This window comes from Leguminivora glycinivorella, chromosome Z (assembly GCF_023078275.1).
Source record: "Leguminivora glycinivorella isolate SPB_JAAS2020 chromosome Z, LegGlyc_1.1, whole genome shotgun sequence".
NCBI lineage: Eukaryota > Metazoa > Arthropoda > Insecta > Lepidoptera > Tortricidae > Leguminivora > Leguminivora glycinivorella.
The window spans coordinates 44,360,269-44,387,293 of NC_062998.1; the positions used below are offsets into that span (position 1 = coordinate 44,360,269).

The 27,025-nt window shown below is 39.1% G+C and overlaps 2 protein-coding genes across 3 annotated transcripts in view; one reads left to right on the forward strand and one right to left on the reverse strand.

The window, feature by feature from the left end:
- The first annotated feature begins 3,315 nt into the window (after window positions 1-3,315).
- LOC125240496 (laforin-like) lies at window positions 3,316-5,603 on the forward strand. Its single transcript, XM_048148389.1, has 2 exons — window positions 3,316-3,351; window positions 5,124-5,603. The coding sequence occupies exons 1-2, from the start codon at window positions 3,316-3,318 to the stop codon at window positions 5,601-5,603; spliced, it is 516 nt and encodes a 171-aa protein (XP_048004346.1).
- LOC125241477 (homeobox protein caupolican) overlaps window positions 5,497-27,025 on the reverse strand; it is a 63,185-nt gene continuing 41,656 nt past the window's right edge. For both annotated transcript variants that reach the window (XM_048149988.1, XM_048149989.1), the window contains exons 4-5: window positions 7,190-7,488; window positions 5,497-7,058 (exon numbers count right to left, since the gene is read on the reverse strand). In XM_048149988.1, coding sequence (XP_048005945.1) covers window positions 6,547-7,058; window positions 7,190-7,488 — 811 coding nt within the window. In that variant the 3' untranslated portion in view covers window positions 5,497-6,546. The remainder of the gene's footprint in view (window positions 7,059-7,189; window positions 7,489-27,025) is intronic.

A 27,025-nucleotide genomic window follows, 5' to 3' on the forward strand; every position in this document is an offset into this window, starting at 1 on the left:
ATCATTTATCGTGCGACCATGCTTGCCTATTCGATAATATCTGTCTGTCAGTTCTCTTTTATAAAGTTCGATATTTGAAACGAAACAAATGAGTGATCGATGCATTCCATCATCGCAAATGCATTATGATTATTTCTTTGTAACACAAGTAATGATCTAATTTTAAAGTTTAAAATATTTAGGAGATTTGATTGTTGCTTATGTCCATGGGCGGCGATGACTGCTTCCCATCAGGCGGCTCGTCTGCTCGTTAAATAGAGTACCTATACAGGTTTCTAAGCTAGAGTAAAAACAAGTTTAGTATCTAAATTTTAAATTCCTCGTGATGGACACGATGGCCGATTATAGGACCCCCACGACCCCCTCCCTGGATCTGTTGGCGTGAAGTAGCAGGAGGAAGACAACTAAATGAGTATATGCATGCGTTTTCTTGTATGCTTGCCTGAGTAACAACTAGAAACTAATTTTACGATGACGACGTACGTTGATTTCCTTTAACGAAAGGATGACAAGTATCGTAGGTACTAATTGGTAGTTCAGTGCAGTAAATTATAATTAGTGATTTCAAAGCTAAAAGGGATTTCTATTGAATTTGTGTAATAATTAGGTATGCGACCCATCTATTAAGTTTATTAAGGATGTTAGTTAGTGCTATAACAGATCTCAACATCTTATTTACCTCGTGTTTATAGTCTATTCTCCAAAAATGCATTTTGGCATCTGTAGGTACAGTCAACCAATTGGAACCCTAGGCCACTGTAGAACTACGTCACAGTGACGTTACAAATTAGATTGTAAGAAATCTCTTACTGCTTGTCATTTTGACTTGGTTGTAGAGTGGCCTAGGGTTCCAATTGGTTGACTGTACATTGCCTTGTTTTAATGACTAATAAAAAGTAACTCAATTTTTAAATGATAACGTTAACAAAAAGTTGCGCACACAGCGTATTTCAGGTTTATTAAATACACTTGCTATCTCGTAATAATAAGTATAACTGCGATTTTGGGCTAGTTAACAGGAATTATTCGTTTCGAATTTGATACTTGAGAATATAGTACCTACATAGACCCCACTGCTACTTGCAAAAAAGCGCGGTTCTTGTAAATTGCGTGGTTCAATTACATTAATTTACCTAACTGCAATTTCTATGTAACCAGTCCACATCTCTTCTTGGAAAACTCTAGTCGGTAAATAAGTATCTATTATGAAAAAAATAAATGATGCTTTTAATCACAAAAGTGTAACTAAGCTTCAAGTTCAAGAAGGTACATAATTACTGTGAAATCCATCAGTAACCATAGAGGAATAAGTAAGGGAAGAGATGTAACTCCATACATCATGAAATGCGAGTTATTTGTATAGGCATAGTTAAGTCAAATAACGTGAATTATCAGTACCACTACTCGATACTAGGTGGCAACTGTGTCTCGTCTGCCAAAAAATTTAATATTAGAACAGTTTACTACTTATATTACAAGCAGAAGGAATTGAAAACAGAATACTGATTAATACTATTTTAATACTTAGGTAAAAATTGGTGAGCATTAGACTTTTCGTTCGTCGCGACATCTATTGACAAGTAGCAGTACTGTAAATTATCAGTGCTTGTGAAGTAGAAAAGTTACGCGTGAATGACGCGTGATTGTCGCTAGATGTCACTTAATTATGCCTATACAAATAACCCGCATTTACTGATGTATGGAGTTACAACTCTTCCCTTACTTATTCCTCTATGGTAGAAACCTAGTAAAAAGGTTCGTATTAAACATGGAAGTAGGTAGGAGGGACACAAAAAAACACTTATAACTAGATACAATATGATGCGTGAGTCGCTAATCCCCTAGATGAGCCGTTTTATAAGTATTTGTAAGCTAAACTCATGAATTTTATTTCAGGAGTGCGGTTTGTAGAATGATCTGCTTGACTGAAAACGGACTAATGAACTGAAACAGAGGAGACGATTACCTAGGTACCATGTTACCTTGCGCTGTATACATTTTACTGTCGATCCACTGATCGTTTCACCTTCACACTATCATACGTTGTAGGTAATTACACGTTTTTGGTCAGAACGTAAACGTGCAGCGTTTTTCGTGCGACGTATTCCGGGTCCAACAGGCTTCTTTGTGTGGTGGCCAGCAGACAGGGTTGCCCTTCCAACACCACAGGGTTGCATGCATGGCGAATTTATCAATGAATTCATTCATCATTTCTCCATGTACTTTTGCTGTTGATAGTATATGTCCAGGGTTAGCGGGCAATTGAGATTGAGTTAAGTGCGTAGTTCGTACTAAGGTGAAGGTGAGGTGTTCAGTATTTCTCGAACAACGCGTGCTACGTGGCCTTTTTTATGTCAAAGTCGCTCACGCATTCACGTTGTTTAAAAAATACTTATGTAAATACATATTGGCATCTGGGTCCGTTACTTACATAATTGTATTTCTTTGCTGTAATATTATTTACCTAAATAATTAAAGTTTTCTCATTCAATGAGCCAAATCTGGAGTCTTAGTTTATTACTACTAGTGGTTTGTTTTGTACATATATCACCTACTTGTGTCAGTAATTATTACTTTCCGCCTCAAAATGGATTGTTTCAAAAGAGAGTATTTTGTATTAGGTACTAAACAAGTCAGCGTGCGTATGGTCGCGTCAAATAGTTGCCATATTGGTTCGACGTTGTTGCTCGGGTGAGTCAGGAGTTCATGACTACGGTTCTACATACTAGTAGGTACAGTCAAGTTCATAAATATGTGTACATTTCGTCACCTTGCAATAAGGTGAATAAATGTACACATATTTATGAACTCGACTGTACAATTAGATAGAGGAAGCCGGTTAATATTTGTCGGAGTGGTTGGTTAATACAGCAGCTTTGGCACCGTACACAAACTGTAAAAATTAAACGAAAATCCAACTGCTGTCGACAGATCGCAAAAGGCGTTCTCTCGCTAAGAGTAATTCGATTAATTATTTTACATTTATTTAGTGGTCGCTGTAACCACGAAACTTACCCATACCCGGTCTGCCCTACATAATATACAATAGGTGTTAAAAGTAGGGAACTTATTAACTAGTCGGAGCAGTAAGACTTCTGTCAGTTGTCACACCAACAAATATCTCTAGAACTACTTAAGCTGTCGATTTGAAATTTGATCTTTGAAAGAGCTTGAATTGTACAATCGGAAGTATTCTTTTTGTTTCTAATAAGTGAATATAAATGTTCTTTGATGGAAAACATTGAGGAAATATACTTATGGTACCTACCTACGGGATTATACCCGTCACTCACATGGGAGTCATTTGAGCAAACGATGGTGCGTTTATCTTCCATTGCGGTATGCAACAAGGTACACGGGCGTTTTCCAAATTAAATCTCGAATATCGAATTTCACCAGATCAGGACGTGTTCCCGACGATAAAAAAGTGTCCCAAATTTTCCATTCAAAATTCGAGTTTCCAATACGTCACGCACATAGTATGTTTATACTAAAATCGTGACGTAAAAGGAAAAAAATAGGATACATTTTTTATCGTTTGGATCGAATCAGCTCGTGATTCTAAGAATGAGCCCAGACACGTCCAGATCTGGTAAAATTCGATTTTCGAGATTTATTTTGGAAAATGCCCAAATTCGTTTCATAGCAGAAATAAGACAAATAAAAATCAATAATAATATTTCTGTATTAAATTTTATTGCATCTATTCACACCTTTCTGGGGTAGGTTTTCAATGAGATTTAAGCTAACAAAACACAGTTTATATAGCCTTACTCGAAAAATTATATTGCATTAAAAACTAAAACATAGAAATGGGAGCTCACTTAAACAACAATAACAACAATTAGTTTTCGATGTTTTACAATCAAGTTTCAGACAGATTTATATTTTTATATTCCTGAACAACAATATTCTTTGTGCCAGCTTAGTTAATGAGTAACAGTTAAGGTAAGCGTCCATATGCCCGCTCTGTGGATTTTAGCGGATTATTCAGCGGATTTTAGAAATTTAATCATCATCATCCTCCTTGCGTTATCCTGGCATTTGCCACGGCTCATGGGAGCCTGGGGTCCGCTTTGACAACTAATCCCAAGATTTGGCGTAGGCACTAGTTTTTAGAAATTTAATAATCTTTGTATAATAACTTCACATTTGAGCAACCCCTGACCCGCATCGATCGATGTGTCCGATGCTTATTATTCGGATATGTGGACGCTTACCTTTACAAGGGACTGAAGCAGTGGATCCCGAGGAGTAGGTACCTAACATTACTGAAAGCTATCTAGGGAACACCCTTGCTAAGAATAGAATAGATTATTATTTTTTTGTATAACTGTGTATATGCATAGGTGTTTTTTTATACTTACAATAAGTATCAACAATTGCCTGCTAGGGCGAACGATTATGGTAGGCAAGAAAATATGTTAGTGGTCTAATAGCCATGCCTACTCAGCAAATTTACGTGTTGGCAGTTAAACATCGTAGGTACATAATATGTTAACTGTCAGACACAAAGGTCACACCTACGCGTAACACTAGGTTGTCATAGTTCAAGTTTCAACAAATATTGGATACCTACTCTGAAGTGGGCTTTACGCTTTATTTCTATCAAGACAACTTTATTTATTGGCGTCAACAACATAGTTGGAAGGCATAATATGAATGTGTAAAGATACGCAGAATAACGTTTAAACGACTTTTACCCATTCAATGAGTCCCATTCGGATCCGAACTTATCCATCTCAGCTTAGAGAACTATTTCGTTGTTTATGTACAACTAACTCTCAGGGTTTACAGTGTCATTTGCAGGCAATGTTATTTACATCAAAGAGACCTAATACAGAAAATTTATTGCGTTTACCTCTCTTAAATATTCGCATTATTATTACAATATATACTTACAACAGGGACATTATGTACAAAACTATAGACTCAATTTTGGACTTTCAGTCTCTACTTTTAAAATAATTTACAGTGTTAAGGAAATAAAACGAGGACACAACTATCCATCCATCGATCAACTTTCATACAATAATACAAGGCCATCTTAGACGTATGTAAATTCAAGTTAGTTCGGAGAGACCAAATTCTAGTTAGTATTTTCGAACGGAATACTTGTGCAGGAGCAGCGCACGCGGGCGCGGGCGCGGACGCCGACCGGCGCGGACGCCGACCGGAGCGGACGCCGACCGGCGCGGACGCCGACCGGAGCGGACGCCGACCGGCGCGGACGCCGACCGGAGCGGACGCCGACCGGCGCGGACGCCGACCGGAGCGGACGCCGACCGGCGCGGACGCCGACCGGAGCGGACGCCGACCGGCGCGGACGCCGACCGGCGCGGACGCCGACCGGAGCGGACGCCGACCGGCGCGGACGCCGACCGGAGCGGACGCCGACCGGAGCGGACGCCGACCGGCGCGGACGCCGACCGGAGCGGACGCCGACCGGAGCGGACGCCGACCGGCGCGGACGCCGACCGGAGCGGACGCCGACCGGCGCGGACGCCGACCGGCGCGGACGCCGACCGGAGCGGACGCCGACCGGCGCGGACGCCGACCGGAGCGGACGCCGACCGGCGCGCCCGCCGCGCTCCTCCTCCTAATGTCTAAACTCTTCACTAAATATGTATGTACCTACAGTATGTTAAAATATTTACGACACTCTTAACGACAAATGAAACGTCATCAATAATGAAATTTCATTTATGTTTAACATAGATAGACGATCATAGTCTTCTGACTAGAAATGAATTACTCAGATTTCGAAAATTCTCAACAAATCTGGTACTGGTAGTTATTTAAACTTAATATAAAGGGTTAAGGCTTACTGACCTCGTAAAATAAATAGTTAAGATGCGATGTTAGATTTATCTAAAACACTATTAAACAATAGACATAAAGTGGACGTAATTAAGAAGCGTATTTAGAAACGTGAAATCGTACATCAATATTACTTAATTATTATATGTCAGCGCACCGCTCTCACACGCATGTACATCACTGTAGTGTATAGCGCATGTTACATAGGTCGGTTTATAGTTATCATTTTTCACGTTTCTGAATACGCCTCTAGACACTAAAATATATGGGAGAAATGTGAAAATAATAATTTACACTCTACATAGATATAGGTACAAATAAAAGTCTAAACTGTGTTATTTTATCTAAAAAAAACGTAACACATGTTAATACCTATTCTTGAATTATAGATCACTTTGTTTAACCACCTCCGAATATAAATACATAAACGTGTTTGTTGCAAGGTCCAACTGGTTAGCACCTAGTATTGTCGGTCAGTCGGCCCGGCGCGGCGCGCGCGGAGCGGCCGGTGGCCCCTCCGCTCCACTATCACATTATTAAGCTTCTCTACCGGTGCACATTTATTATTATCATGTATAATGTATGTATACATATTTATAATATTATTCTATAGATTTATTTACAGGTGAGAAGGCCCTCGCGTGGTTGCGTGGCGACCGGCGGCACGGCGGCGACGGCGGGTCGTGGTTATTGTCGGTGCGCCAGCGGCGGGCGGGGGGCCGGCGGTCAGGCGCGCGGCGGCGGCTCGGCCAGCGACGACGTGGACGAGGAGGAGGGCGAGGGCGCGGGCGGCGCGGGCGCCGGGGCCGCCAGCGCCAGGGACCGCGAGTACTCGAGCAGCGCCACGTCGGCCGGCGTGGCGGGAGGGTACAGCCCGCGGTACAACTCGGCCCGCCCGTACGGGTGCGCGAGCCGCGCGGCCGCCGCCGCCGCCGCTGCCGACTGGTAGAAGGCCGAGGCGGACGGCGGCGGCGGAGGGGCGTCACCGTCTTTACTCGCCATGTCCGCCAAAGACCATATTCGCGGCTTGGCGGAGGCGGGCGTGCTGCCGGGGGGCGCCCGTGAGGGCAGGTGCTGGTAGGCCGGATGCAGCGGCCGCTCGTACGGCTCCGGCGACTCGGGCCCGCTGTCGGCGCGCGATTCTGACCACTCGGACTCCGTCCTCTGTCCTAGCATGTCCAACCTTTGCTGTGGCCGGTCGCCGTCTTCGCTCGATCCGGTTCCAGAATCTTTTCCATCTACAACAAAATTAATAACATTGTTTGAAAATGTTCATTAAAATTAATAAAATTTTTTTAGTATTTCCCACATTTCGCCGAGCAATTAGGACATAACGTGGGTTTGATTCAGGTACGATTACGATACGTACCTAATACATCCTTTCCGTCGTTGCTCTTGTGGTCATCGTCATCATTATTATTGTCATCGTCATCGACCCTGTTCCGCGGCTCCCACGTCATCTTGTTCTCCTTCTTGAGGCGGCGGCGCGCGTTGGCGAACCACGTGGAAACCTGCGTGAGCGTCATCTTGGTGATGATGGCGAGCATGATCTTCTCGCCTTTCGTCGGGTACGGGTTTTTCTTGTGCTCGTTTAACCAAGCCTTAAGAGTGCTCGTCGTCTCTCGTGTAGCATTTTTTCTTCTGGCTCCGTTAAGGTCCATTCCGTATCTGTTAAAAATAAAGAATAATGAATATGGATAAATTTTTAATCTGATTACATCGTAATGGAATTATGAGCGTACCAATCTTCGCTAAGAAGACAGGCACGCGAATTTTCACCCCGGTCGAAGTGCTTAAATTTTTTATGGGAACAATCATGCATAAACGGCGGAGTCTGATTTGGGCGAGATTTAAGATAACAGTTTTCAAGACCGCCGGGCGGGACCCTCGGCGCTGCCCAATGAGAGCAGCAGCATAATAATTGAAATCGCGATAAGCCATCGACTGCCGCGCCAGCGCTAAGCCCGGCTTATCTTAGACACAGCTAGCACCACGCATTTGTTGGACCGTGCGCCCTTATTTGAAGTGGCCTATCTTTATTACGATGCAATTCTCGTATCGGCAGCCAACTTTAGTAACCATTATTAATTAAAATATAATCAGTAATTCAATATTATATAATTTTACTAAAAATGTTACTACCTGTACCTACAGCTACGTACTTTTTCTTTACATCCAAACGATATTAAAGAAAGAATGAAATAGGGTTCATTAGTCAAATATATTTTGAACTGATTACATTTAAATAATACGCACAATAACTAAGCCTGAACTAAATTTTTGATACTCCAGTTTATCATGGCCATACGTTGTTTCGAATTTTATGACATTTTTGTTGTGGAGTGCAACGTTCTGCCGGCTCCATATGCCGCCAATGCAACAGTCGGAAATAGAGTAGGGTGGAAACTGGGGATGAGTTGTATGGGAAATTAATAAAACTGTCACTTAAATCGTATAAGTGACGGGCATCGCCCTTTATCGCTGCAGCCGCGTTCCGTTTTGAGTCTTATGCCCGCCCCCCAGGACTCCGATCTGCGCCTTCTGCGGCCGCGGATAAACTCCTACTACCCATTGTTAAGCTCGTTGTTGACTTAATAATACTCCTCACCCCGATCGAATAAAATGCTTATAAATAAACATAAATGAATTATGTTATTTCACATTTTGCGATGTGAAAACTGATATCCGTTTGTTACAGGAACTTCAATTGCTTAAACTACTGCGGCGGAGTAGCTAAATAGAAAGTTCACTTTAAATGATTATCTGACCGTAAAACACCGCTTTAAGGCGACATAAATTTAATGACGTTCGCGTCGGAGCGGGCTCCATGAATGAACTAACATCCATAGAATTGAAGTGACAATACGAAAGTGGAGCGACGCCAAGCTTAGGCGTATTCCACAAACAAAAAACCTTCATTTATCCACGGCGTGCCACTTTCACAGCATCCGCGCTCGCGGGGGATACCGCCGCAAAGCGTGCATTTTTTTATTATTTTGCTTCCCCCGGTGCGGCGCAGCACCCCGGCCGTTGCGGCTTCCCCTTCTCACCCTCACTCCTCCTTCAATTAAATCCCTATCTAACCCACCACCTCATGCTTCCTACTTAAACTCATAAAAATGAGATAAACACAAAAATATTGCTGGTATCTAAAGTTGTTGATATTAAACCTATAGCATCCGCGGTTAATTTGGACGTTTAAATTAATTTTTTTATGATTTTAATCGCGAGAGGGGAGGAAGCGGGTTGATATAATAGTCATGAAACGCTTCAGCCGAGGCATTTCATAAAAACGCAAATCCGCTTATGTCCCGTCGGTATAAAAGCGGAGTTTGTTTTCGTTGTCGTTAAACTGTGGGTACACGTCACGAACATTCGAATTTCTACATAAAGGCCTTCAGAAAACTTATAAACCCCGAGATTGAAGTATATAAATTAAAACTTGGAGTACGTAATTATTATTCACTGATAGTGTTTTGTAACTACATAAAAGATAAAAATAATTAACTGGGATATTATATGTATGTAAGTCGGTATGTAAGATCTGGCAGATCGTGATACAAGTCCGGAAAGGAGGAAATCCGAAACAAGTGGCGATAAATTAAAATCGACGAGCTACGAATTCTCTCTTCGCACGTGCATCGTACGACGTTTTACCGGTTTTACAGTATACAATATGGCCTTTTGAAATTTAGACCCGACAAGAAATATACTACTTTCCGAACTAGTGCGGGAAAAAACACCCAGTTTGCCCTTTGTCCATTTAAAGCCTATCCCACTTATTACTTGGTTTGATGCGACTATCGACAAAACTGTACGATCTGTTGCTTCTTGAGATCGGCTGCAGTCGCTGCAGACATACCCTAATATAATCTAGTTCCAGCTTCAAGAATAAACTACCGAACCTTTCGAATATTAAGAGGCAGTCTCTTATCGGACAAATAACTAAAGATGTAATTTTATACTTAAGTTTAAATATGAGTGATCATGCCGCCGGGGGAGTGACGCAGGTTAAAGGCTTCGAGGATATAATGTTACTACACTTCGATTTAACCAATGACACCGTCGCCGGTATAGAGTTACACGGTGCGATATTTTGAGAGGTAATAGATGTACACCGTTTTCTTTACACGCCAGTAGGTTGATCAACAAATTAATCTATGGACTAGAACTTCGGAAAAAAGTTGACACGCCGACAGGTTTTGTGTTAAAAGTGACATGGGACAGTGTCATATGAGGGAAGATCGTGTTACTGGCAGAACTCGTTCCTTCCCGCACTATCGCGGGCAGACAAATTGAGATAATGTCGGCAGCAAACCCGTACAACCGTACTTATTTAACTGTGAATCGTTTTAATAACAAACGCGCGGGCATATCAATTGACACGAAAACGTACGTAGTTATGTCATTGGAATTTTTAATAATTAAGTAATTGAAAAACGAGATACCAATATACACGTATTTATACACGCTAAAGTTATGAACCATACGCTAACATGAAAAAATAAACCAATAACATCGCCTTTCATGCTACAAGTAAATTACTATGTTCGTAAAAATGATATGAGATAAAGCTAATTATTTTGCCTCGTAATATAGAAATGGACGCACGCAACGACCAATCTCGGGGTTATGGACGAACTTTTAAAAGGTACTATACAGGCCCTAAATATTGGTGGGTAGATAGGGCGGTCGGGGGCGCGGCACGCCAAAAACACATTATGAGCGGGCAAAGCGCCATTACGGCCAACCGCACGCGTCGCGCGAGCGATACCCGCCACCTGAACATGCTAGCCGGCGACTAATTGGTCAGCCCCATGCATAAAAACCCTTATAGAACAACTACGGGGGAGCCTCATGTTTCCGCCTAAAACGTAAATAAAACGTTATAAGCACACTTTGGAAATAATTTAAATGATTAGTTATCGTGCGGTAAGGACGTGTAACCTGAAATTTAGGCGGAGCAGTGAAGCAGTGTTTCCGACAACGCGGTATCTTTGCTCTGAGTAGTGTAAGACCATAGAAACGTTCAATAAATTGATTGTAAATAACAAATTCACCTCACACGTGAAAAGTACATTAGCTGCAAAAGTACATATCATATTTGAAATGGTTGATCGACTTGATTATCATCATCATATCAGCCCTTTATCGCCCACTGCTGAGCATAGGCCTCTCTTTTAGTACGCCAGACTTGATTATATGTACTTATTAGTAGTTTTTGTTTTTAAGTAAATGATAGGTTTAGTTAACCATTAAATAACAAAGCATGAATACATACAGACAAGTAAATGAAAAAAACAAGACATAAATTGTCGTTATTATCAGTGGCAAATTATTTTTCTGTTAAAATTGTTAGTTGACCCGACCGACGTCCGAGCGCTGATAACGTAATAGTGGGCATGTATGTCGTCCGCACAGTTAATTAATTCAAGTAACAATCTGTCTTGTTGTCTTGTACGTGTTTACTGGCTGTAAAGCAGCTGCACCTTTGTCATTGGCGTAATCTGACTGAGAAACGTGACCCGCAAAGGTGGCGCGAGTCGGGGATCGATCAACCGCTTCAAAAACTGACTAGTTTTATCAACAATTAAATCTCCTTTAACTCCGTAAACAATGAAATAACTGTACCTACCTTTATCCAATATTGTCTTTGTTTCTCATTCACAAGGGCCAAAAAACGCTTATTTGATTACATTTATATTCTCAAAGTTACAGGAAGAAAAGCTAAAGGTTCCCATTGCATTAGCCGCCCATTGTTAGGCGGATTAAAGATAAAAGCGATCTATCATATCAGACTTTATTAATTCGATCATATTTATAACGAGCTGCCGTCCCGTTGCACCGCTCTCTTCGTGCGCTTCATTTCCTTCTCCACGTGCCCGCATCGCCGACACTTGTATGTTCATCAGCCATAACCACCTTAAGTAGAGAGCCCTATGCCCTGCCCAGCTTTGCTGATGCTGTGGTATCTCAATTAGATATAGTTCAACCTGCATTAGTATAATCATTTATTATTGTTGCTAGTGACGTTTCGGCTTAGAATTTCATGAAATCAGTTGCTGAAAATGATATCGTAAATACGAGTTCCACCTGTCGACACAGGCAAAATCTTACCTTAAGATAAGTTATCTTAAATAATATATAGTCGTTACAGGTTATGCTTCGAATAATATAAATAATGTAGCCATTACATATATTTCATTAAAATTGTCCTAGTACATTACGTTTTCACAATAAAACATAATAAGTATTTGATAAGACGCCTGTAAGGTTCAGCTGAAAATGTTAAACTCTTAAACTGTAGTAAGATTTCCATCGTTTTTTTTTAAATACGCATTCTTTGTTTCAACAAGGTTATATTAACATAAAGCAGTAAGAGTATAAAGTAAATAACAACCAACATGACGAAACCAAATTACCAGGAGATGCAAAACTGCGTCCATCAGAACTTTATGATAAGTTCTTCTTTTTCACAAGTCCAAGAGCTAAGAGGTCAGTCTTGTTCCCGATGTCAATAAAAATTGAGATCATTAACAAGGTCCATAGTATATTTAAAGAATATCTGTACTGTCAGGAATCGCATAATAAACTGAATTTACGATGTATGCAAGTAAACATATGTTCTTCGTGTGCGATATTTGAAACAATTACGTATCAATTAATGTTCGCAGTTTAAATGTATTTGTTTACGGTGAGCAGGGACAGACAGAGTTCATCTGGGAAGATGACAAGAGATGTTATTTATCAAGCGTCCGTCGGCAGGCCGGGAGCGGCGCCGGCGCCGATACGGGACCTCACAAGTCGACTAATGTGGAACGAATAAACTAGTGAAAATTAAGTGTCGCGACCACGATTCCTCTGCTATCTCAGGTCACGTCTCATTTTATTGCTGACATATTATTAATATCTCTGTGAACATTGAATTTTATGCCCCTGAGAGGCATTGTTTCACAACATGACCCAAAGTGAATTGTGCAACCTGTTTCGTCACCAGTCTATGATTGACTAAATTGATTGATTTAAACAGCTTTTAAATGAAATTTATATTCGAACAGCATTCTATAGATTATTTAAGAAGCAACCAGAATTACCATCCCTGAGTTACTACTACTCAGGACTACTGAGTTAGGTACTTATTATCGGCAGATACATATCTCTAGCTAGCTAGGCCCACAGAGTAAGTAGGTATATATATCATCATACTTCATCCATTTTAAGATACCGACTGTCCAACACCAAAATATTTTATTTAGGGATTGAGAGTAGAATTTATTTAAATATAGGAATGAACTAAAATGGAAGGTTGACCTCTCGGTTAGCTATATTTAATTAGAATAAATCATTTCACTTAATAAATGTCATGTGCCAAGAATATCAGTCTATATTTATTTTTACTTTGCCTAACTTACTGCAAATGCAAAGACTTAAAATGATGACTGCAGATTCTTTTACCCACTTTAACTTTACTAATAGGTACAATGTATAACCTTACACGGGCGATAAATTAAACCAGCCTTATAATACGTGTTATCATTAATTAATTGGTGTTTTAGAGTTTACTCTTAATTTTCACCCCTTAATAAATTTTTGGATATTTTCTCAGCAGCAAAATGTACCATAAACATGGTTGCGATGACAGTCAATGACAACCGTTAACGAGCGTATAACGTTTGTCGTTTACAGTTTCACATTGCGGGCCGATGTATTTTGTATGGATAATGTACCTTTAAGAGATTCGCCCGTTAGCTTTACAAACTGTATACAAGATGTGACTAGTAGGTATATTGTAGGTAAAATCCGACCGGCCGACCTCACTGCGACCTCAGCATCCATTCACCACTTGTCTTCGTGACACCGGAATCGTTATCAATGTTAGGTATTGTTTTAAAAGGTACTCATGTTGCAATGCAACGCACCTCATCATAATGCTATCTCATTGTTTTTTCGGCCCCGGCGGCAAAAACCACGGATTAAACACAAATAACTCCTAAAAGTCAGACAGCAGCCTTCTAAATTTAGCAAAATGGCTTTAATTAATGAAATGCTAAGTATAAAAATACAACAAATATAGCTTCACTATTTATGACAACACCAAAGAGTAACAAAATCTTACAATATAAACACTTGTTACAGTGGAATAACAAAATCTCAGTAGATTTTAAACGTTTTTTCTATATCTTAAGGTTATCAGGGCCCCCACTAAACATGCTGTAGAATGTGTTAAGACACTATCTCTGCCAAAACAGTCGGTGTTGTCATCTGTAACAGTCGACCAATGTTGTTACAATAGCGGTCAGGTCGATACACAACCGAAGGCCTAATTGATACTGGACGAAGTAACGTAACGACCAGTAAGATTACAGATGTAGACATTGTAGACAAGACACTACATTTCAGTCAAAATGAACGGCATTGTAAAACGCTCTCTCTCTGTCTCATCTTAGCGAGCGCTTCAGAGCCCGGGGTTCGCTTTCCGGCTTTTCCTCCTCCACTACGCACGGTCTTCTGCATCCCTGGGTTGGTACGCACATCAACCCCAACGACACGCCAACACTTCTTGGGTTTTTCCCTTCGACCGGGGCCAGCAGCAACGGCATTGTAAAACGCGGCACAGTGTTATTTTCGAGTATGATATAGTGTGTATGCTTTATACGGGCGATAAATCAAGTAAGACATAGAATTCATTAATATCATCATTATTTAGAAGTGTTTTAAGTTACTTTTTTTTCACCACATAATACAATATTGAAAGTTTTATCAGCAGCAATGTACTGTAAACGCGGTTGCGATTGATACGTGATATGAGCTTTTAAAAATAAGTGTCATCGAGCGTTTAACGCCTTTGTGTTTTCATTACACGACGGGCCGAATTATTTTGTATTAGATAAATTTTTCAATTTCAATTCTAAGTATAAGTTGTCTCTTTATCTACATTTCTTATGTCCTATACTAGCCACCGTTAAGAGATTCGCCCGTATTAGATTTACACACTGTATTAATATAAACTACTTACTGCTTTAAAATGTTTATAACTCGTACCTACTGTTTGCCGTCGTATGTATGGAAAGAGGCTATTCATGGGTCTAAAACCATAATCAAGAAGAAAATACGTACGTTAGTGGCGAAGCATGAGTCTCGTGCGCGGCTGACCGATAGGAAAAAGGAAAGAGGAAGCGTCCAATGCGCCTAGAATGAAATTAGCTTGTCGGTCAATTACTCCAGGCCCGGGCCGGGTTACTAATGGCGCGCAAGCGCTACCTGAATACGATACCGCTCATTGGCATGCGTCCGCGCGTACTCTTTATTGTTCTATAGATCGGTAATACACGGGAGGACTGGCATTTTGTGCTGTAAATCGTTGTCTATACACGTATCCTCGATTAACTGTGTGGTGCGGCAGTGGCACAGTGTTAGGACAAGTCGCGAGCGCTCCGATGACATCATGTCCGGAACGCGCCGCCGTTGGCCACACAGGAACGCGAACCTTTGAACGCAACGGCGACGAGTACCTATCGTTACGAATCGCTAGCGATGACGCATCACCCTTCCTCGACCCCATAATGGATAGCTATGTTACCTAGCTAGTTGAGTAGCAATGTACCTACTTAGATAATTGCACGTTAATGTAGTTTATGCAGAAATCCTGCCAATTGCTTTGGTAGCACTTAGCCGACGACATTGCGTTAAATAATTACGACGACATTTTGCTATGGCGGCACTGCTTATATGTAGACTTTTTATTTTTTGACTTCCACGAGGCTGTCTCAGGGCTCGACTGGATACATTGGCTCATTTATAGGCTCTAAGCCGTAATTACCAAAGGCGGTGCTTACGCTTAAACGGCGCCTTACCAATAGGTAAACTTATTTTAAGTCATTTGTTTCATGAGTATGGATTTAATATGGAACGACGTAATCTTATTTTTACTAGTAGTAATATTTTCATGTAAAGCCTACATCCACTCATCGCTCATACTTTTAGCATTCATTTTATGTTTCGTATATCGTACGTGTTTACTGAGTTGACAACGAGGAAAGCGTGCTCAGCTGACCGATTTCCCGAGGGGCGAGATTGACAAATAGTCTTATTCTTGCCTAACGGTCCTAAATGTTCTCTTTACATCACTCGCGCTTTAAGCCTTTTTTACTGAAAGCGAAGGCTTTTTATGCACTGCTCTTTGTAAAGCTGAAAATAAAGCTGTTAAAATGCTAGCAGGTACAGTGAGCTGCAAAATCGCATGGAGAAATTAAGAATGAATTCATTGATAAATTCGCCATGCACGATTGCAGTTTCTGTTCCTTTCTCATATACTGATGAGGTAAGAGTAAACGTTATAAAAACATTACAAAGTCCGTAATGTCACCACACATAGATGTTTTATTAGGTTTAAAATACTATACTCTTAGAGCTTACTTCATTATCATAAGTAAAAACCGGCCAATAGCGTGTCGGGCCACGCTCAGTGGGGTTCCGTAGTTTTCCGTATTTTTCTCAAAAACTACTGAACCTATCAAGTTCAAAACAATTTTCCTAGAAAGTGTTTATAAAGTTCTACTTTTGTGATTTTTTTCATATTTTTTCAACATATGGTTCAAAAGTTAGAGGGGGGGGACGCACTTTTTTTTTCTTTAGGAGCGATTATTTCCGAAAATATTAATATTATCAAAAAATGATTTTAGGAAACCCTTATTCATTTTTCAATACCTATCCAACAATATATCACACGTTGGGGTTGGAATGAAAAAAAATATCAGCCCCCACTTTACATGTAGGAGGGGTACCCTAATAAAACATTTTTTTCCACTTTTTATTTCTGCACTTTGTTGGCGTGATTGATATACATATTGGTACCAAATTACAGCTTTCTAGTGCTAACGGTTACTGAGATTATCCGCGGACGGACGGACGGACGGACGGACGGACGGACGGACGGACGGACGGACGGACGGACGGACAGACAGACATGGCGAAACTATAAGGGTTCCTAGTTGACTACGGAACCCTAAAAATGATAATAAAGTGAGCGGTTATGATGAGTTACTTGCAGAAAGCGGAGTTTTTGACCAGAATGCTGTACCTACTGATATACTTAGTACACTTGCGAATTTTGCAGGGGTGCAATAAATTAAGACACAACCGAAGGGAGTCTTTTAATTCGCAAGTGTATTATAAAACTTTTTACAGTAGGTACAAAGTAAGTTTAATGTACCGAGGGCAGCAGATAGGTTAGAAAGAACTAGAAATATATTAGAAGAACAATCGACATAGGCACATAAAGTACTGATTAGCGCACTAAAAGAAAAGCAGCATATGGCGATCTAATTATGCACCATCTAATTATGTTTCATGACGCGCCTACTAATTTTCTGATCTGGCGTAGGTATCGTAATATGCCTCGGCAAATCTTAGGAATTATCATGAATTATCATGAAAGAGTTTCTGGACATCTATGCCTAAACATTTTGATGATTTGGTGGAATGTAAGCGCTGGTAGCCTAGCCTTAGGTACGTGCGACTTTCGTTCCGGACGTGGCGGGTTCGAATCCCGGCTCGCACCAATGAGTTTTTCGGAATTTATGTGCGAATTGTCATCAGATATTTGCCAGTCGCTTTTCGGTGAAGGAAAACATCGTGAGGAAACCGGACTAATTCAAATACGGTCTAGTTTACCCTTCGGGTTAGAAGGTCAGATGGCAATTGCTTTCGTAAAAACTAGTGCTTACGCCAAATCTGGGGATTAGTTGTCAAAGCGGACCCCAGGCTCCCATAAGCCGTGGCAAAAGCCGGGACAACGCAAGGAGGATGATGATGATGGTGGAATGTAAGATCGAACTGGATTTATTATATTCAATATCATACTTAGATAGGTACCACCTGTTTATAATATTGAATTAACTGCAATAACTCATCTATTTATTTATATTAAACTTACATATCTAGTTTTAAAAGGAACAAAGTTTATATAATATGCCGCCAGGCGCCGTGTCATATTGGGAAGTTATAACCATTAAAAGAATACAATCGCAATTTCTTCCTGTCATAAATAAAGTTCGGCCGGTATGAGTAATCGTTACTTTGTGTGCACAATATCAGGCGGAGACCAAATAGACTGGGACGTGCCGGGCATCCTGACGCCCTCTCGCATTATCACTTGCTTCGACGAAATTCGTCTACCTACTCTTATATGGTGGTGGTAGTTGAATTTTCCGTTTGTAATTATGTCGGTGAAGAGCGGAAGTGTCGACGGTGGTTGTTACACTGGTCACGGCGCGCCGCTGACGGTGACGACCGGCTAACGGCACGCCGCCTATGGCTCGCCTTGGGGACCGTCCGTCCACTGCCCGCTTGTATTCAGTTTGTTGGTCCCGGAAAAGATCAATAAATTATCTTTACATCATTATTTTTCTCCCTTCTTCTAACTAAACGCAGAATATGGCGAAAATAGGTACTTATATGCATCGATCGATAGCAGGTGCCGATAATGTAATACAGCCAAAATTGGCTATACTTATTTATTACCTACCTTCTCTGGGCAACTTTACCATACATTAATCTTTTCTTTGATGTGTAGGTACTTTCGGTATGTAAAAAGCAAAGTTATTCATTTAATTTAGCCTATAGCCATAATTTTATTTGACCTTTGTATTGGAAGCGATGTCTTGAAACTCGAAGTACCCTTAAAACACTTTTATCAATTCCTAAAAATCTTAAATAATAATATGCGTCAGTAAAGTACGCACGGACGTGTGAAATAAAGGCACTTGAAATTGAGAGTAACTAAGTCAATCATCGCACACTATGACTTAAGTGATCCACTCAAGGCCACAGCTATGGAAATACATATGTGTTTCTGTAGCTTTGGCTAGCTAAAACTGATATTTCGTGTTGATTCTCCGTTGATGGGTGGATAAATCGCAAGTTATCAAATGGATATGTAAAAATTAAACATTTGCAATCCTCAGACAGGCGACAATGGTGATATGACAAGTTGATTTTTGTTACATACTTTTTTCAATTAATACGCGTTCTGGTTGATCGGAGATGCGCCTCTGATAGTTGATATGAATCGAATAAGGCACTCTATTATTTATTCGGGAACTTGCGATTTCTTTTACATCAACGCAGAATTATCACGAAAAGTCAGTATTGGCAAGTGGAATAAAGCTCAAGGCTCAGAACAGTTGTGCGCGCCGTAGAAGCTCGCTCCTCGGGGTGACAGTCGGGTGGAGGCTCGCAGAGGGTTTGTTTGCGAGCGAGGTGCCACGCCGCTTGTCCTCGCGCTAATTGTCGGAGAAGTGCCGCTTTATTATAACAGATGAAGATACACCGACACGATTTTACAAACAGGGCATTGTTGCCTCGGAGGGTAATTAAGGCTTTTAAATATGTTTGAGTTGAGTGTTTGCCTCTTGACCGTCCTCGAGCTTTATGGAGCGTCGAGTGAAACGTTAGCGAGAAGGGAGTAGACTTTTTGTAGGCACATTATTTATACCATTAGAACTGGCAAGCTTTCTCAGGTGTTCATTATAGAGAAAAATATTTTGATTAAAAAGTTATGTTTTAGATATTGTATTCAATTTAATTTATGAACAGTTGTTTGTAAATACGAACTATAAATGTTTTATATGAAACGTTTTTTGAAACCATATATAATAAATCCAATGAGTAAATAAGAGTATTAACGTAACGCTAATTAAATTAATACCTAAGTAAAATTCCTATCGGTTACGTAGGTACTAACACAACTATATTAAAACACACATTATTAATTCATTTTCTATTCAATTTATTTAAATTACCATAACCCACCGTGTACGTATAGGTAATAATTATTTATAAACCGATAAACGATTTGATACCCTCCCTGACAAGTGAGGTGTTTGGGCCGAAAATAGTTAATTACACTCATTGACGGCCCGGTTTGGAGTGTGTTTAGTAAATATCACTACGAATTGTTGGAGGGAGTGATTAAGGTGTGAGATAGGTATCAGGCGTCAGGGCTGGCTACGCCGGATTTTTATCGAAAGTTAAAATGTTGCACAGTATGCTGGCGAGTGCTTTAGCTTTACATATAACGGTGTCGAGAACTTAAGACTCGTAAGAAATCGTTTGCAGGAGGAAAGTGTCGAATTCTGGAGGAACTCAAACTGTGTATAAAGACAAGTACCTGCATAATTTAACTACGTTAGAAAATCGAACAGGATGCACATGACTTCAATAATGGATGAACTATAGAACTATTTTCTTGATTCAAATATTCCAGATATTGCCATGATAAGGTGTCCCAACTTTTTTTTGTTGTATGGATGGAAATACGATCAAATAGTTCAGTAAATTACACAATACACTAGATAAGGGTTTCTTTAAGTGTGCTCCAAAATTAGGGAAGTTCACTATCGGGGACAGTAGGCCAGTTACAGAACTAAATAGAAGGATCCGTGAGAATGATGAAATCTTGAAAATAATCCGTGACTACGTAAAATTCATTCAAACCCTACGCTAGAAGTATTTATTCAGCATCTGGCCCGCAGCGGCAGCCCTAGCATAGCAGTCCAGGCGCACCTGCCGAGCCGACCTGAACCCCGTATTACCTCATTATTAGTCCGAAGACGCCCCACCACATATTTTATGACGTTTTAATTGTGTTATTTAACGCTTGTTATTTTTTCGACAGCTTACTTTACTTAAGACTTGAAATAGATAGGCAAATTGCTGTAGTCTTAGTACTCCTCGTTGCAGAATGCAAAATACAAAAGTACGAGCACGCAGGAATATTTATTATTCGTTTATTATAATCATACCAGTATATCCCGAGTCCTAGTTGAGTCGATGATTTCCTCCATATACTCGTATAAGTTACATATAATCGAGAATATTCATTTATTTCATACAAATAACCTATTCTGGAATTTATTTGTAAAAATATAATGGATTAATTGTAATGACCTTTGCGTGCTCAGCAACACTAATCATCTCTTAATTCAAACAATGAATTTATTTATACTCTTAATTGTTATAAATACGGTTACTTACAGTGATAAGTCGGACCGAATAAAGCAAGGTCTCCTTTAAACACAAAACACCTGCAATACCTACATTAGTACCTACTCAATAAACATTATAATATACATGTGATGGCTTAAGTATTTTGCTCTTGAAACATTATTGGATTTGATATGCAGATAGCAAAAGTATATATTTTTTAATTTAGTGTCGTAGCCTACACATGGTATTTGAGGTTTTGGGTTTGAGGTTTTAGAATAAATTGTACAGTGTGCTGCAGAGTTGCATTGATAAATTCGCCATTCACTGTTGCAGCTCACTGCACATGCATGGACCTATTCTTAAACGTAATAAACTCGTAGAGGGTTGTAAGCAGATATAATAATACTTTATAATTTGACTAATCTTGACTTGTCACAGGAAAAAGCAACTGTAAGCCGAGCATTAGGTACGGAGGGGAATTCTAATTTAAGGTGTTCACTCGGTGGCTGAAGTGCATGCGTCGTTAATCTTTATTCAGCGAAGACGGCTCCGCAGTGCAGCGGCAATTAAAAACGAATAAATCACCCCCATCGATCGCTCCCCTTAATGAGCTCTTAATAACAACTAATATTTGTTTTGAAACTTCAACAGGTTTTATAAGTGACAGCTCCATTAGACTTAAGCACATATCTTGAAATGATTCGTTAAATTTATTTGTACCGATGTGATTAAATGACTACCGGGAATCCTCTATAGAATACCTGTAGTACGATTACGGTTTTTCCAATAGTTATATGTTGGCGTAATGGTTCTTTAACACGTGAAAAATATGAAACAATTCAAAAAGTGCATCTACTATGTACCTATTTCTATCTGGCTAAAATATGATTTTTGATTTTGAACTACCTACAGTATGTCTAAGGGTCGGTTGCACCAAACCGTCTGGCAACGTTCGTTCGTTAAATTTTATCGTATGGGAAGTTCCATAGACGTCTGCTGCGTGACGATGATGTGTCTGTCAAATGTGGTCGGTGCAACTGGCCCTAAGTAAGCAAAACGTGTACTTATCACTTAATAATATTTATGTTTATTTTTATTATTTGTAATTTCTTAGTTTACTTTATATTTAAAAAAAAGTCACTCACTAAGGCCTTGGTACAGTTGGTACAATAACAGCGTTGCAATTCGCCTAGCTTGCGTTTTGCAACAACATGCTGAGTTTGCCTTATCCCTACTGCACACATTGCTGGACACACAAACGTAATTTTCTGTTTGTGTGTATACAGTGTGTTACCACCACCCGGGCATTTATTAAAACAAATAATAATATAGCCAATTATCAATCGTTTGCGCATATCAGCAAATCATAGTTATTTAAATTAACTGAAAAAATAATTTTCAGAAAACCATGATTCAATGTAATGCGTGCACTTCTTAATACAATTGTCATTACTCACATAGCTCATACTTATGAGGTGTCATTGCCCTCACTTGACAAGTGTGTGTGCTGTACATTGCTGGCAATATTTTTGTTAAAAAGTTTATAAAGTATTTTTTTTTTAATTATTAATTAAATTAATATAAGGGCATGGTTAAGTTAAATAACTATGTAAGATTATGTACGTTCCTTCAGAAAAGCCTATTTGTTGGTAACACACTGTATAATTTTCTTAGGATGTTTTTGTGTATTTGTTGTTATCTTATTCTTAATTTTTGTATTTCATCATTTTGTGATGTATACGTGTCTTGTATTGAATAAATGACTTTTTCTTTCTTTAAGTAGCTTTTTTAGAATTAACATACGTAAATAGTCAAACTTACACTATGGAATTGCGTGGTTGTTGGTGGTTGGTTAATATCATGTAGTGCATGTTTAATATTAGTTAATGGGTCAAAAAAATGACTCAGGTACGGTCAGCCAAGAAAGTGGTTTACCACTTTTCGACTCTATTTTTTAGGAAATAAAGTCGGAAAGTGGTAAACCACTTTTTTGGCTGATTGTACCTATTACTATCTATAAAGAGGATCGAGTTTTAGAGAGTTACTGTCAAAGTAAAACGTGTAATCACAGTGCAAAGACTGCCATCTCTCGACACAAGCTTAAAACTTTTGAACCTCAGTTTTGACAATTTAGCCCATATTGTTAGCTTGGTATGTGTTAAAATGTCAACTATTAATATTAGAGCCATTTAGCCGAGCGTTCCCCAAAGGTGTAACGCCATCTAGGCCACCGTACCTTTTTCTCTATGGCTTTGAGGTACGTTTTTTTCTTAGACTTTATCCGTCTTCTACTAGTATACGGAGTTACATAGGTAAGTATGTCTTTGCTATCTATTACAACTATAGCTCTATCCGAGTTAAGTTAACTTGCAAAAAAAGATTTACACATTAATATAACACCACTGAAGATTGTCTGCAAACGACAGTGAGAACAAAGAAGCTCAGAACAAATCGTTTGATAGGTACCTCGTAATTTTCTTTAACAAAAAGTATATTATGCGTAAACTAAGAAGCCGGTCTCTTTATTCACTGTCTATCACTTTATATGGCAAGATCATTAACGTACACGTAACTAATGGCTTATTTTATTTATTATGTTCTATATTTAAGGTACAGCAGGGCAAATCTCGACTGGGGGCAAATGTAACTGGTCCAATTTTTCCATGTTTTACAATGTTTTCATTATTGAATAGGGTGTACAACTCAACATCATAGTGTAATAATGGAAAAAATGGATAAGTTTCAATTGCCCCCCAGTCGAGATTTGCCCCGCTGTACCTAACATCAATTTCAATTACCTACATAGGGTTATGTTAGCCATAGAATAAACATGAGAACTTAATTGCATGGCTTTCAGGTTTAAAACTATTAACTAGAGTATCATCTGTATCCACTGTTACAGTGGACTCACATTGCACTTTAGTTAATAGTGTAAAACATGGAATTCAATTACCGTCAAAATTGATTCCCGGTGCACCTTACATAGAGATTGTAACCTCTCTATAAGCTTATCTTAGTTACTTTTTTACTACAGCAAAAGCTTACAATATAAATAACTGCCTTTAATAATATTAATATTTGAAATTCTATATTTAGAATTTCAAATATACCAATTAAGTAGTAGCTTATTAGCTACTACTTAATTGGTATTATGAAGTAGCTACTAGGATAGTGTCATACCAAGCTTAGTTGGCAGTGATTTAAGATGGCCGGTGTAAATGTTATCAAATTTGATGAAATTATGATGTTTACTTAAGACGCAACGGGCAGGTGTCAATTCTCCACACCATTGCTCTCGAGTCTCTCGACTATTTCCTCCCTGGGGTTTTGCAGCTAAAGCAATGGTTTTCCAACACAGATTATTATTATTTTTGTCGGTGTCGGCTTACCTATTCACACATGTATCGTACAACACTTTACAAGTCATTATTTTTTTGCGTTAATGTGTTAATTATCGCACTAGTGCGGCAATATCGCGCAATATGTACTTGTAGGTACATGAATTATTACAAGTTTCGCAATACGGTATGATCGATTGTAATTGAATCAGTGTCTGTTTATCATTACAGTTGTCCATCAGCTATCGCCATTTCTCGACTGCTATCACTTATCAAAATTAATCATTCATAATCAAAACTTCTGTTACATACTGGATGAATACTAATGATTAGATTTAAGTAAAAAAAATATATATACAAGCTTTTCTTTGTACTTTTTCTGTACGACTACGTTACGTTGTTTTATCACCGAGTGCCTATGGCTACCTCTTGTCTCTACCATAACATCAGCTCCGTGTCATCAAAATACATGTCTGAGAGCAAAATATTGTTTAAGACGCCTTTTATGACGCCAAATTTTATTATATTACAAATAGAGCAAACTAGGGTTTTTTTTTATTTCATACGACCTGGCGGGTATTCGATTCTGTTCTGCAAAAACGTCATAGAAGACGCGGCGGCGGTCTAAAAGGACAGAATCTGACGAGAACAGATGACGAGAGACTGTCAATCGATCTGCAGGAGAAATGTGTGAGGACGATCGGCGTTGCTGGTAGCTCCTAATCTGACGGTTTCCCAAAATAAGATGTGTTATCAGTACTGATGTGCAAGTTCCGGAATCTTTCCAAAAAATAACTTATTTTTATTGAAAAATTCACGAAACTTTCACGAAAAATAAAGGAAATATAAATTTATGAAATGGAATGTTTCCATCCATACAATTGTCCATACAAAGTATGGAAAGTTTCCGAAGTTTTTCTATGTGAAAATTTCAGAACTTTGGAAACTTTACGTCGGCACATCAGTAGTTATCAGTTTTATCCAGTAAACACTGAAATAAATACCTATGGTATGGTATATTATTAAAAGCTCCTCATCAACCACGATTGACGGTCCTGACATAGTTTCAGGTATGCTATACGCTAGGGTGTTTCATATTTGTATGGGAAAAATAAAATTGTGATATTTTTTCTGATTTCGCTCGGCTTTCGGTTCTAGCTTATCTTAAACGCCTATATACCAAATTTCAAGTGATTTGGACGTTGTTTAGAGGTCGCACACATGAACAGTTTGAAAAAAAGTCGCTAAAAAGTAATGTTACTCAATTTTCTTTTCAAATAAAACAATAGAGTAGTTGTAACTTATTTGAAAGTAAAAGTAAACTTAAAATACAACAGTTGTAACATCCATTCTTCATAAAATAAGTCATCATCATCATTTAGCTTACATGTGTAAGCCGCAACCTTATCTTTTGTTCGCAAGTAGTAACGCATTTTCTGTGATGTTCGACGACTTTCAGCGAGAACCGTTTTGCTCTTCATCTTTGACTGGAGCGTTAATTTTTATTATTAAATATATAGGTATACTTACTCTTCTTTGCGGTATGATAGACTATTGTTAGACTATCGACCAAGTCTGGTGTTAGGGCTACAATAATCGCTAACATCCTGAACATTAAATAGTTCTAAGACAAAAATCAAAAATGTAAGTAGGGTCTATATCCCGGTCAATATACTTAAGTCAATGAACGATCTTGTTTTCTTCTTTGTCGTCACACTCTTGGCAGAGTGGTCGTGGTCGTCACATCAGGGGTGGTAGCAAGCTTAACAATGCATCGACATTCCTTACGCATTCGTAGAGTGGGCCACTAAGTGCAGCCTTGACTTGGCTGGTCCATCGCATCTGAACCATCACTTTTATACCACCTACTACAAAAAGTTACATAAATTTTGTTTCTAGCCTTTCCTGCGCCCATACTAACTTCTTCAGACAAAAGTTGCCACAGTGTGCGACCTCTAAATATTGTCCGATTTCCCTGATTTTTGGTATATGGGCTCTGTATAGGTGTAGAAACAAGAAGAAAAGCGAAGTCAAAGATAAATCAAAATTTTGGAAAAATGAAACACCCTACTATACGCCAAAAATTGTCGATGTAAATACACCGTGGGCATAAATAATCTGAAAGAGTTTAATCATGCGTTTTTGATGTAGAAACAAGAAAAAAAAACTATAACCATAGATCAAGCAAACGTATCTACTTAGCGTGTAAAATGAACTCAGTGAAATCCACTGAGTTGTCCGTCTTTAATCGCAGCTTGCAGCTTTCGGGCGTCAATTTTTGTAAGTTGAAGTCAACAAAAACATTAAAAATGCCTCGTTACATGATATTTAATTGCAACAACATAAAACTTATCAACACTCAAGGGCCTGAGACATATTTAAAATCACAGGCAAGTAACAACTTCAGTACAAAATCTGACACGCTCGGCCGCCATACAAATAAATGAACTCGTTTCTTCTATCTATATCTAATTCTGTGGTGACAGACAAGACTACATAGACTAGATAGAATACATAGTGGTGTAAACTTCAGTAAATAATGCGATTTTGCCCGATTTTGACGACGAAAAAGTCTTAGAGAAAATTTTAGGTAATTATCTCTGAATCTAAGCCAAATCCAGATACTTCATAATAATATTCTTCCTCCTTCCGTTATCCCGGCATTTGCCACGACCAAGGATTCTTTATATAGGATTTACCGCGGATTTAGCGCTACCTATTAAATACTATCATAGCTACACTGATGATGATGATGTTTACTATTTTTTTTTTTTTTCAAATGTGTATTGACGTGTTATCATGATTTTGAAATAAAGAAATATGTCATTTGTTCTTGTAAAAAATAAAAACACGCAAAAATATTTGGAGAAAATATGATT